General features: G+C 36.4%; 3 protein-coding genes across 4 annotated transcripts; 1 reads left to right on the plus strand and 2 right to left on the minus strand.

Moving 5' to 3' along the window:
• Window positions 1-4,349: 4,349 nt before the first annotated feature.
• On the minus strand, window positions 4,350-5,073 carry LOC117575955 (cytochrome b-c1 complex subunit 6, mitochondrial). Of its 2 annotated transcripts, none has more exons than XM_034260433.2 (3): window positions 4,962-5,073; window positions 4,661-4,758; window positions 4,350-4,590 (listed from the first exon to the last, which is right to left on the minus strand). In XM_034260433.2, the coding sequence occupies exons 1-3, from the start codon at window positions 5,029-5,031 to the stop codon at window positions 4,417-4,419; spliced, it is 342 nt and encodes a 113-aa protein (XP_034116324.1). In that variant the 5' UTR covers window positions 5,032-5,073; the 3' UTR covers window positions 4,350-4,416. The 2 variants fall into 2 exon arrangements, with proteins under 2 accessions (XP_034116324.1, XP_034116325.1); XM_034260434.2 differs by having other exon boundaries at window positions 4,903-4,986.
• Window positions 5,074-5,412: 339 nt separating this feature from the next.
• On the plus strand, window positions 5,413-11,533 carry LOC117575948 (histone-lysine N-methyltransferase SETD1). Its single transcript, XM_034260411.2, is given in 7 exon segments — window positions 5,413-5,709; window positions 5,821-6,186; window positions 6,252-6,501; window positions 6,569-9,239; window positions 9,242-10,346; window positions 10,408-11,041; window positions 11,114-11,533. Coding segments are annotated over 6 exon segments (5,151 nt in total). The 5' UTR covers window positions 5,413-5,709; window positions 5,821-5,869; the 3' UTR covers window positions 11,288-11,533.
• Window positions 11,534-11,585: 52 nt separating this feature from the next.
• On the minus strand, window positions 11,586-12,504 carry LOC117575954 (mediator of RNA polymerase II transcription subunit 21). The gene is made up of 2 exons (XM_034260431.2): window positions 12,373-12,504; window positions 11,586-12,315 (listed from the first exon to the last, which is right to left on the minus strand). Exons 1-2 carry the CDS (start codon window positions 12,412-12,414, stop codon window positions 11,929-11,931), a joined length of 429 nt encoding a protein of 142 aa, XP_034116322.1. The 5' UTR covers window positions 12,415-12,504; the 3' UTR covers window positions 11,586-11,928.
• Window positions 12,505-14,423: the final 1,919 nt, after the last annotated feature.

The raw sequence follows: 14,423 nt of genomic DNA on the forward strand, positions 1-14,423 counted from the left end.
TGGCGATGGATGCCTACCTTTTGGCAAGAAAGCATTTCTGTGATCCTGATTGTCAAGTAGGTTATCTGTGTAACCTGCAATGCGTGGCTAAGGTCTTGAGGTTCCTTAACGGCTAAAAGACGGGGCAAGTCTCCGTTGAGACCTCGTACGAAAGTATCAAGGGCTTTGCCTTGGTAACTATTCGTCAAAGCTCTTATGGAGTCTGTAGAATCTTCTTGTACGCCAACTTGATTGAGTATCAAGGATAGTTGGTGGTACACTGCTTGGTAATATTCCATAATGAACAATCTGACTTGAGTTAACGAGAAGAATTGGTATTCGAGAGTCTTTAGATCTCGCTTATCCGCGTAGTGTTCTGTTAATCATTTGGAAATGGCTTTCCATTTCAAGGGGTGTTGTATGATTCCAACACAGTTTCCGCTTCACCTACTACATACGTACAGCTAACGTAACTAAGTAGTATATATGCGTAAGCTCTTGTCCTGCGAACATGGCCATAATTCTGGCGAGATTTTTCTTCCAAGATCCGAAAGAAGTTCTGTCTCTCGAAAATTCCTTGATTAGACGAGTTACGTCTGGTACTTTCTCTAACTCACTATTTTGTGTGGGACTTACGTATGGTATGTCGGTTAATGGTTCCTCTGCTTCTAGTCCTAAAGCTTGTCTTGACTTGACCTCCCTGAAGGATGTCAGTTATCAAGGTTTTTATAACATCCCTTAACTTTGGAGTGGCTATAGGTGTGCTAGCCATGGTCGGAACAGCTCTCTGTCGACTAGTGCCTGCAATACCTAACCCTGCCATTGCTTCGGAAAAATCTTCCTGCATTTTCTCTCGGTTATTTTTTGCACAATTCTGAGGAAAATTACGCATAGCACGATTGATAATATCGATGAAGGTGAAATGTGGCTTATGGTTAGGTTTACGTGTTTCTAATTGAGACAATTTAGTTTTATCTTGTGTTTAGTACGTTGTAAAAAAATTTTTTTTTTATTAATTACTTAATATTAAATTTTTTATTTTTCAAATATTTCTTTTTTCAGTTTTAATTTTTGATTCGATTACTTAAATTTTTCGTTTTCAAATATTGCTTTTGTTTCACTTTTAACTTTAATTTCCCACGACGGTCCTCTGGGTGAATCCTTTTTATCCTGTGGCGACAGCGACTTGTGGATTACTAAGGTCCCTCGGTGACACTTTCTACGTGATGTCCTGCGGACGGGCACTACAGGACGTCAGCGGCAAAGTTTTTTTGTTTGGACCACGTTCGATTTTTCGCGGCACCGTTTGTTGTATCGGCACTATTATTCGCGGTTGTTAAATAGCGGCCAATTGTGGCGCTCTCACTTTAACAACTTGACCTTCGGGCAATTTTTTCACGACGCGATGAACGGGTCCCTGATCGGGCGCCAATTAACAAAAATTAAATAGATTTTTGTTTTTAAAAAAAGCCAAGGAGTTGGATTAGAACTAACTTAAACAATCTAAATTTTTAAAAATAAAGCTCTGCTGCTGAAGTGACTTATTGTGGTTCGTCGCTGTCGCTGTCGCCGTCGGATGTGGTTGTCGCGCTGGATGTTGGGTGTCCGAGACTCGGTCCCACGGTTTGTGCGTTACGCAAGGTGCTGGACATTGGAGATGGTTTCTGATGACGAGGCGCACGTGGCTATGGTTATGTCTAGGTGCGCCGTTGGTTTGGTCGTTGCTCCCACGGTGTCTTATGCTGAATCGGAGCGCGTGTTGTCTCGGTGCATTGGAGTGCATTGGCACTGTCGATGCATGGCTATGGGTTTTGGTAATGTGTGGTCTTAACTTACACATAGTTAAGTGTATGTATATATATGTACATTGAAGCCGTTTTTCTTTGCGTATTGCAAAGGAGGAGCAGTTTAAAACTCCCTCCCTCCCCTTGAGTTACCATTTCCTATCCCCTATAATGCATCTTACTTTGCTTGGGATATTGAGTTCGTTTGTTTCTTATAATAATTGCTATTATTTAATACGCTGCTTAGACTGGGTTGCATCATACATTTTCCGTTAAGAACCTTCCGCCGCATCATTCCATAAGCGGCTGTGAGTAAGAGAGGGACCGTTATTCGAGCTGCATCATTGATGATTTGGCAATGATTCTGAAAAGGTGGCCTCATTTTGGATAATATATTGGTATAATTATCGAACAAAGTGCGATATCGATGAAAATCAGCTGATTATTCCACTTGCCAATTTTGGCGCCTTAAAATTATTTCAAAATGCTTTGCGTGAAACTAAAGTGTAAGAAATTGAAGAAAATACAGAGACATAAGAAAATGTATAAAAAAAAATCGTAAATCGGAAATAAGTAGAGTCAATTGATGAATAATAAACAGAAAATTTATATACTTATAATTTTTAAATGCCATCAGTGTCGCATAATTTAATAAATTAATAATTTTCGGTTGATTGCCCTTGATATTTTTCTTCTTCCTGTCTGTGTTTGTTTAATTTTTACCCAGCAGCATTGGTGTATACACTTGCATCATAGAACTGTATTATTGAAACAGATGCACCTGGTCTAAAAAGAGTAAAATAAGCGGTTTGTGGTTTGGCCATGAATTTTTATTTTTCACCACTTCCGTACCAAATTTAGGTCTCTAGAAACGGTTACTTTAAAATTTTTAGAGTATGCGAAATACGTACGTAGATTTTTCGCAGGTTATTAATTTATCTGGTAAAAGTGCATTATGGATATCAGCTTTTTAACAAAAATACCAAAGTATGTCAGCATTCTAACTTATAATTGCAGAAATTATGAATAAATCGGTCTGTATAGGCATAGTATTAACTCGAGTAACATAAAAAAGTTAATGTCTGTAATCAAATAACCACTCACATCAAGATCACGTTTAGCGACACGAGCTCAACGACAACCGACCCGTCTAAATTTGTATATAACTGTGCACTCGATTACAGCTTACTGCCAAAAATTAACATATGTGCGTAGGTATAATATACTCAATTTTCCAGCTTTGCTACGCATTCAACTTGAAATATGCAACGCCAGGAAAATGCTCCTCAAGTTGGAAGGTTAGATTGCGACTGATGAAATAATCTTGTGTTCCAAACCGTCTTATCCAAGATAGTCGAGCTCGCTCAACTGTGAGATACCCGCTACCCATTTTTAATAAAAGCAAAATGTTACGGTAGTATTCTCAAAATATACCGAAAATACAGTAAAGCGATTTCCTACAAAAATTTTGCAAAAAGTTTTTATAATTTAAATTATATTTTTTGTTTGCACTTTGTACTAAGGCAAAACAAACAAGTAAGAAAGCTACAGTCGAGTGTACTCGACTGTGAGATACCCGCTACCCATTTTGAATAAAAGCAATATATTTTGCGGTATTATTCTCAAAATATACCAAATATACTGTCAAAATACTAAAAATATACCAAATGGTATTTGTGGTATATCGATATAGTACCGCATTCAAAATATACCATAGACGGCACAATATAGCAGATTGTCGGCCAGACCAACTCAGACCCTAGTAAGTAGGCGTTTTTACCCATACAAAAGTATTTCTTTAATTACTTCCACAATTTTTATCTGATCGCAACCAAATTTTCAGGAATCATAACTACTATAGTAATTATAGTATATACCAAAATTCACTCTAGCTTGAAATATACGCTTGTTATTCGATTTTTTTGATTTACAGGGGCGGAAGTGGGCGTGGCAAAAATTTGAAACAAACTTGATCTGCGTGCAAACATAACCAATGCTGTCGAAAAAAAATTATAGCTCTATCTTTTATAGTCTCTGAGATCTAGGTGTTCATACGGACAGACACACAGACGGACAGACGGACATGGCTATATCGTCTTGGCTGTTGACGCTGATCAAGAATATATATACTTTATAGGGTCGGAGATGCCTCGTTCTACCTGTTACATACATTTCCTGCCGGCACAAAGTTATAATGCCCTTCTACCCTATGGGTAGCGGGTATAAAAATGTAGTGTAGTGCTTTACAGTAATTTCAATCTTTTAAATAAAGAAATTTTTTTATTTGACTAGCTTGGCTGACAGATGTTTGTAGCAGGCAGGAGCGTTCTCCGACCCTGTGCAAACAATTGTTAACACATTCCTTTTCATCCGATGTTGATCTCTATTAGTTTTCATTCATGCTTAAAAAACTGACGATAAGTTCCTCCTAAATTACGTTGGAGTTTTGCCATCTTAAGTTTAAGTTTAATTTGCGATGCAAGACTGACTTCAAATTGGTTCAATGAATAATAAGAATTAAACGAAAAATGGTTATATTGCTTAGTAGATATTTCCTAATGTACAACCGACCAAAACAAAAATTGGTTAACCGATAGCAGTAACAATTTTACTCATTAAAATGAATACATAAGTATGTATATGTATTGTTTATCTACTTCAGCTTGCTGAAAAGACTGTGCGCCACACAATGATCCAACTCGGCGACATAGTCGAAAAGTTCCTCAACACAGGTTTCTGTTGTTTTTGAGCGGCCGTTCACGCGATCATTGCATTCCTGGTATTTGTTGTACAAGGATTCAATGTGACCCTTAGTTTGGCAAGATTCCTATGCAAAAACAAAAGTGGTGAAAATTGAAAATTAAATTAGTTCACCGTCTGCCCAAATAAGTACTTACTCTAAGCGCACTTTGCGGGTCAACTAATTCCGCTTCCTCGTCATCTGCCCTCACAACGGGAAGTCCGAAAGATTTCCAGAACGCCATTTTCTTGTCAGCTGCAAATGTAATTTATATTAATACTCTAGGCAAATTCGAATGTACTGTTTTATTATGCGTACAAATACGCATGTGTAAGTTTATAATTTTTGACATTTAAGGATAAGAAGATAAATAAAAATGTTAATAAAAGCAATGCAAACCGTAATGACATGTTAGAAAATGCGGACTATTAAGAAATTAAGGAGAAACAAATTAAAACCTTTAGTGAATAGTAGCTGTGATGCAACCACGACGGATCGAATACTAGTAGCGTTGCCAGACAGTAGCATTTGCAATAATAGGCACTTTTCCCAAGCCAATCATTTTAGCACGCCGTCATTAGACGATTACAAACAACGATATTTACAGAAACTTAAAAATAATCTAATACAAAATAAATTGTTTACTAAACTGTGCTAAACATCTACTAAAATAAAAGAGATGCAAATTTACGATATACCGGTATACTAAAATAAATCTGATGGTGGTATTAACTTTAATTTTGTTTACATAATTTTTGTTTTTATTATTATTATTTTTTTTAACTTTGATGCATAACTTAAGTGAAGAATATACTTTTTTACCCTCAATTTTTTTTTAAATACAACAATAAAATATTACTAGGTAGGCACTGTATATTAGGTAGACTTGTTTAATAAAAACAGTATATTGAAACATCTAAAGACGGTCACACTGATTAGACCTCGTTTTTTCTGTGTATTTTTTATTGGACTGACAAAGTGCTTTATATGTTATAATTTGGGATTTCTTAAATCTTTTGATGGCATAATTACAATGAGCGTTGTTTAGGATTTCCAAACGATTTCCAACAATTGGAATGTCGCAATCTTTAGAAGGAAACTGAAATAACTTGATTTTATATCACCGCATGCATCTTTCTTCAATACACACATACTGTGTCCATAGTGTGTGTCGTCCGCCAACATCGTCTTCAGTCTTTAACAAAAGTAAGTGTAGAATTGTCTGGAGCGTTGATTTGATTTACTCAATTCAATTGTGCACAGTAAACGTTTGGTTCGCTTAGAAATGCAATTACAACATTTTTTTTCTATCTGTAGGAACACTTTCGATACATTTCGTAAACGTGGCCAACAGAACAACTAAGCTATGGACTCCAGTAACAATACCTTGTATTTCACGAACGGAGAGCGAGAGCGGGAGCCTACGTCTGGTGATCAGCAGACACAAGTTGGTATTCAAGGCTATAGGGATGCTGGCGGGACTGGATTTCAGACACGAATGCATCGCAACTTTAAACTCCTGGCGGATCCACAACTTCTAAAATGTGGCTCTAAACTATATCGCTACGATGGTATGGTTCCTGGAGATCCCACTTATCCGACAATCACTCCCCGAGATCCTCGGAATCCTCTTATTCGGATTAGAGCTAAGCCCGTCGAGCCCATAATGTTGATTGTACCACGGTATTTATTAACAGTTGCAACTTTTCACTTTTTTCCGTCATCTAATTTTATAATGTTGTTCACAGCTTTGTAATAGATGCGGATTATGTTGGCCAGCCACCAGCTATTGAAGTGACGGTAATCAATCTCAACGATAATATCGATAAACAGTTTCTGTCCAGCCTTTTAGATAAATGCGGATCCACCGATGAAATCATTATATATCATCATCCGACTACAAACAAGCATTTGGGCATCGCACGAATTGTTTTTGAGAGCACTAAGGGAGCTCGACAATTTGTCGAGAAATACAATCAAAAGTCGGTGATGGGAAAAGTAAGTTTTGCAGAATTCAGTTAGGCGCATCATTTATGAACTATCCCCATTTCTCACCAACACACAGATATTAAATGTATTCTGCGATCCATTTGGCGCTATCTTGAAGAAATCGATTGAAAATTTAACGAATCCTCCCAACAATCAAACAAGGTCTCACATTGACGCAACACAAGCTGTTTTATCATCAAAGGAACTTGAATATGTTGAGAAGAACGATGCAAATGTTATATGTGGAAGTAGCTACAATGCATTTAAAAGGAATGATGGTTTCGCAGGTGAAATCGATGGAGATCAGCGACATAGGGATCGGGAACGAGAACGATTGTTCAACGATCGCACATTACATTCCGTAGATAGAGCTTATGACCGAGAACGTGTTATACGAACTGCGAATAAATATAGCAGCAGTTCGCGTCATGGTCGACATTTCTTTGCTAGACGGTCACGTGAACGAAGTCCAGAGTCATCAAGCGGCAGGGAACGATTATACAAAAGAGACAAAGAGAGAGATCGTGAACGGGAACGAGACGCAAGGACATACGATTATTCTCGATCAAAGGGACGGGATAAGTTTCGAGATCACAATAGATCGAGAGATCGGTCGAGGGATCGAATGCGGGAGAGAAGAGATCATCGCTTAAGTTCATCAAAGGAATGTGATTACCGCGAACGAGATCGTGATCGATCTTTCGGTATTGAAGGCGAAAAGGATCGCAATAAACGCTACGCAAGTAGTGAATTTACAGAAGATACAAATAGCGCCTATAAGAATCAACACTATTATTCTAGCATTTCGGCATCAAATTCAATCGCGTCTGATAATTATGGATATAGTCAATATTGTTTCGCTTTACCTGACAACAATCAATCATGGACAAGCTCGATGACGATGAGAAGATGGCCCTTGGCACCCCAGCCAGATTCAAATCCTGCGCCGCCACCTCCTCCACCCCCGGAGGAAGAAGAGAATTGGGATGAACCACTGCCGCAGCCATCACAAGCGTTGTCATTCTCATTTCACACAAAGGAAAACTCATATTCATCGGAGTCGGATGTTATAAAATCTATGTCTCCAAAACGTTTAAATAACACTACAACAACTCACAATCAAGAGACATTAGGGGAATCCGATGTAAATACAGAAAACGTCGATTTGGACACGCGCATTGCTTTGATATTCAAAGGGAAGACCTTCGGAAATGCACCACCATTTCTTCAAATGGATAGCAGTGATTCTGAAACGGATAAAACAAAAGTTGAAGAACAAATTGAGGCTGTGGAGTCACAGCAGTGTGATTCGAATAGTTCACACACAAAAACCAAAAAGATTTTTGAGAAAAATGTGACGGTTCTGCAGAATGGCGCTAGTGATATATCGAGTGACGACGATATTTTGATTAAAAAGGATATAGTAGTTGTTAAAACTGTCATACATAAATCTGAAGGGAACGTTGATAATAATGATGATAATATGTCGTTGTCCAGCTTATCGTCGCACGAGGAGACTACAAAGAAGCCAACAGAAGAACCAACAAATCAGCTAAATACTAAAGTAATGCTTGCTGTTGGATACACTGAAGCAAATTCAAATCAGAACGATTGTAGTTATTATCACCATTCCGCATATGGAGGATATGGACATTACCCAACTGCGTCGGGATTAACTGGCAAGTATTTCTCAAATACGGCCGCTTACATGCAATCATCATCATACCTACCTGGAGTAGTAAGTACTGCTGATGCCTTTCATTTAGATCCCTATGTGCAATCTTATGGTTATACGCATCCGGATCAAAATGATGAATTCAAACAAAATGTGAAAAAAGTCACGAATTTCATAGTAGAGGAGCTCAAGCAAATCCTAAAGAGAGATGTAAACAAGCGTATGATTGAAATGACGGCTTTTAAAAATTTCGAATCTTGGTGGGATGATAAAACAGAGAAAGCGCGTTCAAAACTCTTACCAACCACTACAGGTGCTGCTGATTCGGTTACATCTAGTATCACTAATAATCAACTTGACACGCGTGTTGCTAAAGAGAAGCCGCCTAATATAAACACAATAATCAATAATACTCAACGGGAGATACAAGATTATCAATCATTTTCTAGTATTGGTATCCGTGCAGCTATGCCAAAATTGCCATCGTTTCGACGAGTTCCAAAACATCCTAGTCCTGTTCCAGATAAATTGGAAAGAGACCTTAGTGATCAAGAAGAAATGGTCCAACGATCTGATTCCGAAAAAGAGGATTCAAATATTGGCAATTCTGATGGTCAAAATATGAATTTAAAAGGGCGAACTTTGCAAAGAAATTCGAATAAATTGCGCTTGTCGCAATCCAGTATTCGTTTGAAGAGAAAAGGAAGTGCCTCAAGTTTTTTTTCATCATCCACATCATCGTCATCAAATAGCGATGCTGAAAATGATGTGGACGAAATTGCTGGCGGCACTGAAATCGATAGAAGCAGCGATGATGAAAGCTTCGATGATGATTTTCCATCATTATCCCATTCAAATGAAAGAGACAAACTATCAAAAAAGCGTATCCAAAATTTAAAAAATGTCGACGGCAATTTGCAAAATGATTATTCCGACTCAGATGAAGATAATAACCAATCCAATAATCGAATTCAAGCTGCAAAGCGAAGTCGAATGAAAAAAATTGATATATATTCCGACACCGATGATGATGAAAATGATCCAAATGCGGAAAACAACGATTAATTACTTCCGTATCGAATGTAATGTCAGCCATACCATCAGATCTTGAAGATATTAGCAAAGATAGTTGTTTTGGCATCGATGAAATTGCCATAGCCAGCAAGACCGATGATAAAATAGATAATGAGTTCCGTCGCTCACCTACTCCAGTTCCACCACCCGATTACAACGAGGAAACCATACCAAACTCGAACGCTATATCCGCACAAGCACAAAAACCTCTTTTTGAATACGATCGTATTTATAGTGACAGTGAGGAAGAACGCGAATATCAAGAGAAAAGGCGCAGAAACACAGAGTATATGGCACAAATCGAAAGAGAATTTTTAGAAGAGCAAAAGAAAAATGCTAAGGATCAAAATCCTCCCTCGTTAAGTATGGATCTAAAACTTGAGGTTGACATGAAGATGTCATCAATGGAAATGCCTCCAACACCAGATATTTCGAAACTACCTCCAACACCAGGAGCGAAATTAAAAATAGATTTGGAAGACGATGTATTGACAATCTATACAAAGAAGCTGCGAGATACTGATACTGACAAAAACTGCGATAGCTTGTGTAGACAAGACCATATAAGAAATGCTGAACTCGACAGTGAAAACGGAACTAAAGATTTAAATTCAGCTCAATCGAAAAGTTTGCAACATATAAATGGCAAACAATCACCTGCTTCTTCTTCGGACAGTGGCTCGAGTCAAGCTTCTCAGGCCAGTCAAGTTGCTCTTGAGCATTGTTATTCATTACCACCTCAAGCACAAACCGACTCAGCCCGTAATGTTGAAGCCAAGATTAAAAAGGCAGAAGTTACAGCCCAGATTTCGCGGCCAGGTCCAGGAAGGCCACGTAAAGACTCTGCTCGTGCTCAAAGAAAAAGGAAGGAAATTACAGGGCGACAAACGAATAAAAAGGTGGATAAGGATGGCAGTATGAAAACAACACTTTCTGACTTGGCCCGTCAAACTGCCAAGTTTGTGCCATGTGAAATGTTTAAAACGCGAGATCAAAATGACGAGATGGTCATATTGTACACATTCCTCACAAAAGGCATAGATTTTGAGGATATTAAATACATCAAAATGAGTTACAGTGAGCATTTGCAAAAGGAACCATACGCGTAAGTGTTTTTATTACTGTTTTTAGCACAAATAATCAGAACTTCTCATTTTCAATTTCAGTACCTTTTTAAACAATACTCATTGGGTCAATCATTGTAGTACGGACAGAGCCTTCTGGCCACCTCCAAACAAGAAACGTCGGAAAGAAGATGAACTAATGCGCCACAAAACTGGATGTGCTCGTACTGAAGGCTTCTATAAGTTGGACGTACGAGAAAAAGCTAAACACAAATATCATCATACTAAGGCAAACACATATGATTCTCAAAATGATGATCGTTGCGACGAGCCAACGGCGTTAACGAATCATCACCACAATAAATTGATATCAAAAATGCAAGGAATTTCACGTGAAGCACGCTCAAATCAAAGACGTCTATTGACGGCTTTTGGATCAATGGGCGAGTCTGAGCTGTTAAAATTCAATCAACTAAAATTCCGTAAAAAACAACTTAAATTTGCCAAATCGGCTATTCATGACTGGGGATTATTTGCCATGGAACCGATAGCTGCTGATGAAATGGTCATTGAATACGTAGGTCAAATGATTCGTCCAGTTGTTGCTGATCTTAGAGAGACCAAATACGAAGCGATTGGCATTGGCAGTTCATATTTATTCCGAATTGATATGGAAACTATTATCGATGCCACAAAATGCGGAAATTTAGCAAGATTTATAAATCACAGCTGCAATGTAAGTATCCGGCATACTCATCAAATCAAAAATAATTTAATTACCAACATTTTTTTTTGTTTTGGATTTCAGCCAAACTGTTACGCTAAAGTCATTACTATAGAGTCTGAAAAAAAAATAGTTATATATTCAAAGCAACCCATTGGAATCAATGAAGAAATTACGTATGACTACAAATTTCCATTGGAGGAGGAAAAAATCCCTTGTTTATGTGGTGCTCAAGGGTGTAGGGGTACACTTAACTAAGACTAATTACAGAGTATATTAATCATTTTGTTGGTTGCGATATTATTATTAAATATGTACCATTACATATAATACAATTTTTTATTTTTTAAAAACTAAATGAAAATATGTGTATCTAATTCACTACCACAAGAACTAAACGATTCACTTCGTCGAAATAGTGTATCACTTTTATTTGTAATGCTTCGTTCACAATATAATAAGTTTTTCGGACCTTTCCAAATATTTATTGTAATTTATAATTTACCATAAAATGCCCATAATCTGTATATTGTTAAGTTAAATAAACAAAATTCTGTACATTATTACTATGAAAAATCAATATTCTTATATTATTTTTTAGCTGCAAGTTACGGAGATTCATTTGCGACACTACATTTACTAGTTATCCCAGATTTGCAGCTGCACGCATGGGTACCAAACGTTAGTGTCGCATATAAGACTAGCACATTATACTATATATTGAATCGTATTCACTCAGTCTTGATGTTTTAGGGATTTTATATTTTTTGAGAAAAATTACATTTGATGATGAGAATGACAACCCATTAAAGTTATATTTTGAATGTTTTGTGTTAATGTCTTACATGTTTTAAAACAATTAAGAATTTAATTAGACAATTAAAATATATATCAAATGTTTATTGCGAACTAGGCTTCAATGTAATTTGCATATCTAATTGGGCCTGCGCAATGTCTCCCAAGGCACTCTGGATTTTTTCAAGCAAAAGTTCTCCCTTTGAAACGACATGCTCAAGTTGTTCAGCCGTTTCTTGGTTTTCAATTTCTAGCCGTTTAAGACTTGAGTTTTGCAGTTCGATTGAACTGTCTTCATTAGGTAAAGACTCAATTAGCGTATCAATGTCCTTAGCACAACGCGCAATCAGTTGAGCAAAAAGTTGCGCGTAATCCTCCTGTGGTGAGTTTTGAATTGGCGTCTGGGAGCCTGTTCTATCAAAATTTGCAAATTTGCTCGGGTACGAAGTTTGTTGAATGACACCAATAGCATTGCAAAAGTGCTCAGCTTGCTAAATTAAAAAACAGCACGTTTTACAAACACTTATTGTTTTAAATGTATTACATACTTGGTTTACAGTATCTTGCAATTGGGTTAGTCTGTCCGCCATCACTAATCACCTTACTTTCAACTACTATGAATTGTAAATAAAAGTTCTCTGCTAAATGCAGAGTTCGTGCTATCGAGAGTATCGATTGTTATCTATTTAAGTTAGAGTTGATGTTTTCAGACTTTACCGATAGTTACTTTCTGTATATTTGTGTTTACACCTTTCTTTCACCATTAACATTAAAATTAAAATAAATTATAAGAATAAATTGTTTCACATTTAATATAATAATTACAAATTTAATTATTATTCACAATTCTCATAAGTTTCAGAATTGTTTAGTTCCGCAGTTCCCAGCACAAAAAAATATGTTAGACGTATCGATACTCCTATGGAATGTATGAGGAGCAGTTCCATAAGCGAAAAGATGGACAACCTACTATATAAAATAAAAAAAATGTCAATAGTGTCGATAGTGCAATCGTGGCCATATATTTTTGTTTCTACCATTTCCGTGCCAACTTTATAGCTGTTTACACTGGAACCTTCCGCCGCATCATTCCATAAGCGGCTGTGAGTACGAGAGGGACCGGTATTCGAGCTGCATCATTGATCATTTGGCAATGATTCAGAAAATGTAGCCGTATTTTGGCTAATATTTTGGTATATTTATCGACATAGAGCAATATCGATAATCAGTTAGTATTTCATTTGCAAATTTTGGCGCCTTAAAATTATTTAAAATTGTTGGGCAATTCTTAAAAAAAAGTCAAAGTCGTAAAAATTAAAGGAAATAGACATAAGAAAATATTTAAAGAAATTAGCCAAGACAATCAAATAGGCCACTTTGTATAAAAACACGATCGTTGCAGAGCGAGTTGCTTATTATAATGTAAAACGGAAATAAGTAGAGTCAATTGATGAATAATAAATAAAATTGATATATACTTTTACTTCGATTCATTTTGTTTCCTTCTTGTTCATAGGCTGTTTGGTAGACATATTTTAATAATGAAAAAGATACTTTCGCTTGATATAGAAAACGATTTTACCACAATCATCACAATTATGTCGTTTAGACCACTTGAGTGCATACTGTGTACATATGTACATATATTAAGTACATAGAAATAAGTAAGAAGGATACTTGAGGGCATAGAATGTTGATATAGCAAGAAAGCTACAGCCTACTTTGCTCGGCAGTGAAATACCCGCTTCTCAATTTGAATAAAACCAAAACAATGCGATAGCGGTATTATCGTTAAAATTTACCAAATAAATATACTGCTGTATAACTACTAGATTTAATTATCAGTATTCTACCACATTCTAAATATATAATAGAGTACAAATATATACCAAAGCATTAAAGATTCGACAGCTGCAACCGTTTTTGCTGTAAATCATTATTTCGTGAATAACAACCACATTTTCAGCAATCTTAAAGACTCGAATTATTATTGTATATACTAGAAACATACCATTGATATTACCTTTATTTTTAAATACCATATTATAATTATTTCTGATTTGGACGATATAAATCAATTTTTATTTTCTTAAAAAAAAGTCAACAATGCGGTTTTTAATATTTAGCTAATAATAACTAATAACAAACATGATTTATACATTTTCAAAACCAAAAAAATTAATGACTGGGGGTTTTGCAGGATTTTCCTCAATCTCTGCAGAAAATTCGATGAATATTGTTCATAGATCTCCACAATATAACTTCTAGATGCGAGTGTTACCTAAGATTTTTGTGTGCTCGACTGTGAGATACCCGCTACTCAAAAGCAAAATATTCTGGTATTATTTTCAAAATATGTATACAGAAAATACTACAAAATACTAAAAAATATACCAAACGCCATATTTGTTATATCGAAATAGTACCACATTCAAAATATACCATAGACGGCACAATATACCAGATTGTCGGCCAAAGACTCAGACCCCTACTAAGTAGGCGTGTTTGCCATACAAAAGTATTTCTTTAATAACTTCGACAATTTTTATCTGATCGCAACCAAATTCCAGGAATCATAAATACTATAGTTGCTATTGTA

This window comes from Drosophila albomicans, chromosome 2R, assembly GCF_009650485.2.
Source record: "Drosophila albomicans strain 15112-1751.03 chromosome 2R, ASM965048v2, whole genome shotgun sequence".
Classification (NCBI taxonomy): Eukaryota; Metazoa; Arthropoda; class Insecta; order Diptera; family Drosophilidae; genus Drosophila; species Drosophila albomicans.

Excerpts from the sequence above, each read along its gene's own strand:
- LOC117575955 (XM_034260433.2), bottom strand. The coding sequence starts at position 5,031 with ATGCTACTGTCTGGCAACGCTACTAGTATTCGATCCGTCGTGGTTGCA. Across the intron at positions 4,759-4,961 it reads ACAGCTACTATTCACTAAAG|CTGACAAGAAAATGGCGTTC; the intron begins GTTTTAATTTGT and ends TTACATTTGCAG. Across the intron at positions 4,591-4,660 it reads ACCCGCAAAGTGCGCTTAGA|GAATCTTGCCAAACTAAGGG; the intron begins GTAAGTACTTAT and ends GTTTTTGCATAG.
- LOC117575954 (XM_034260431.2), bottom strand. The coding sequence starts at position 12,414 with ATGGCGGACAGACTAACCCAATTGCAAGATACTGTAAACCAA. Across the intron at positions 12,316-12,372 it reads TGCAAGATACTGTAAACCAA|CAAGCTGAGCACTTTTGCAA; the intron begins GTATGTAATACA and ends TTTTTAATTTAG.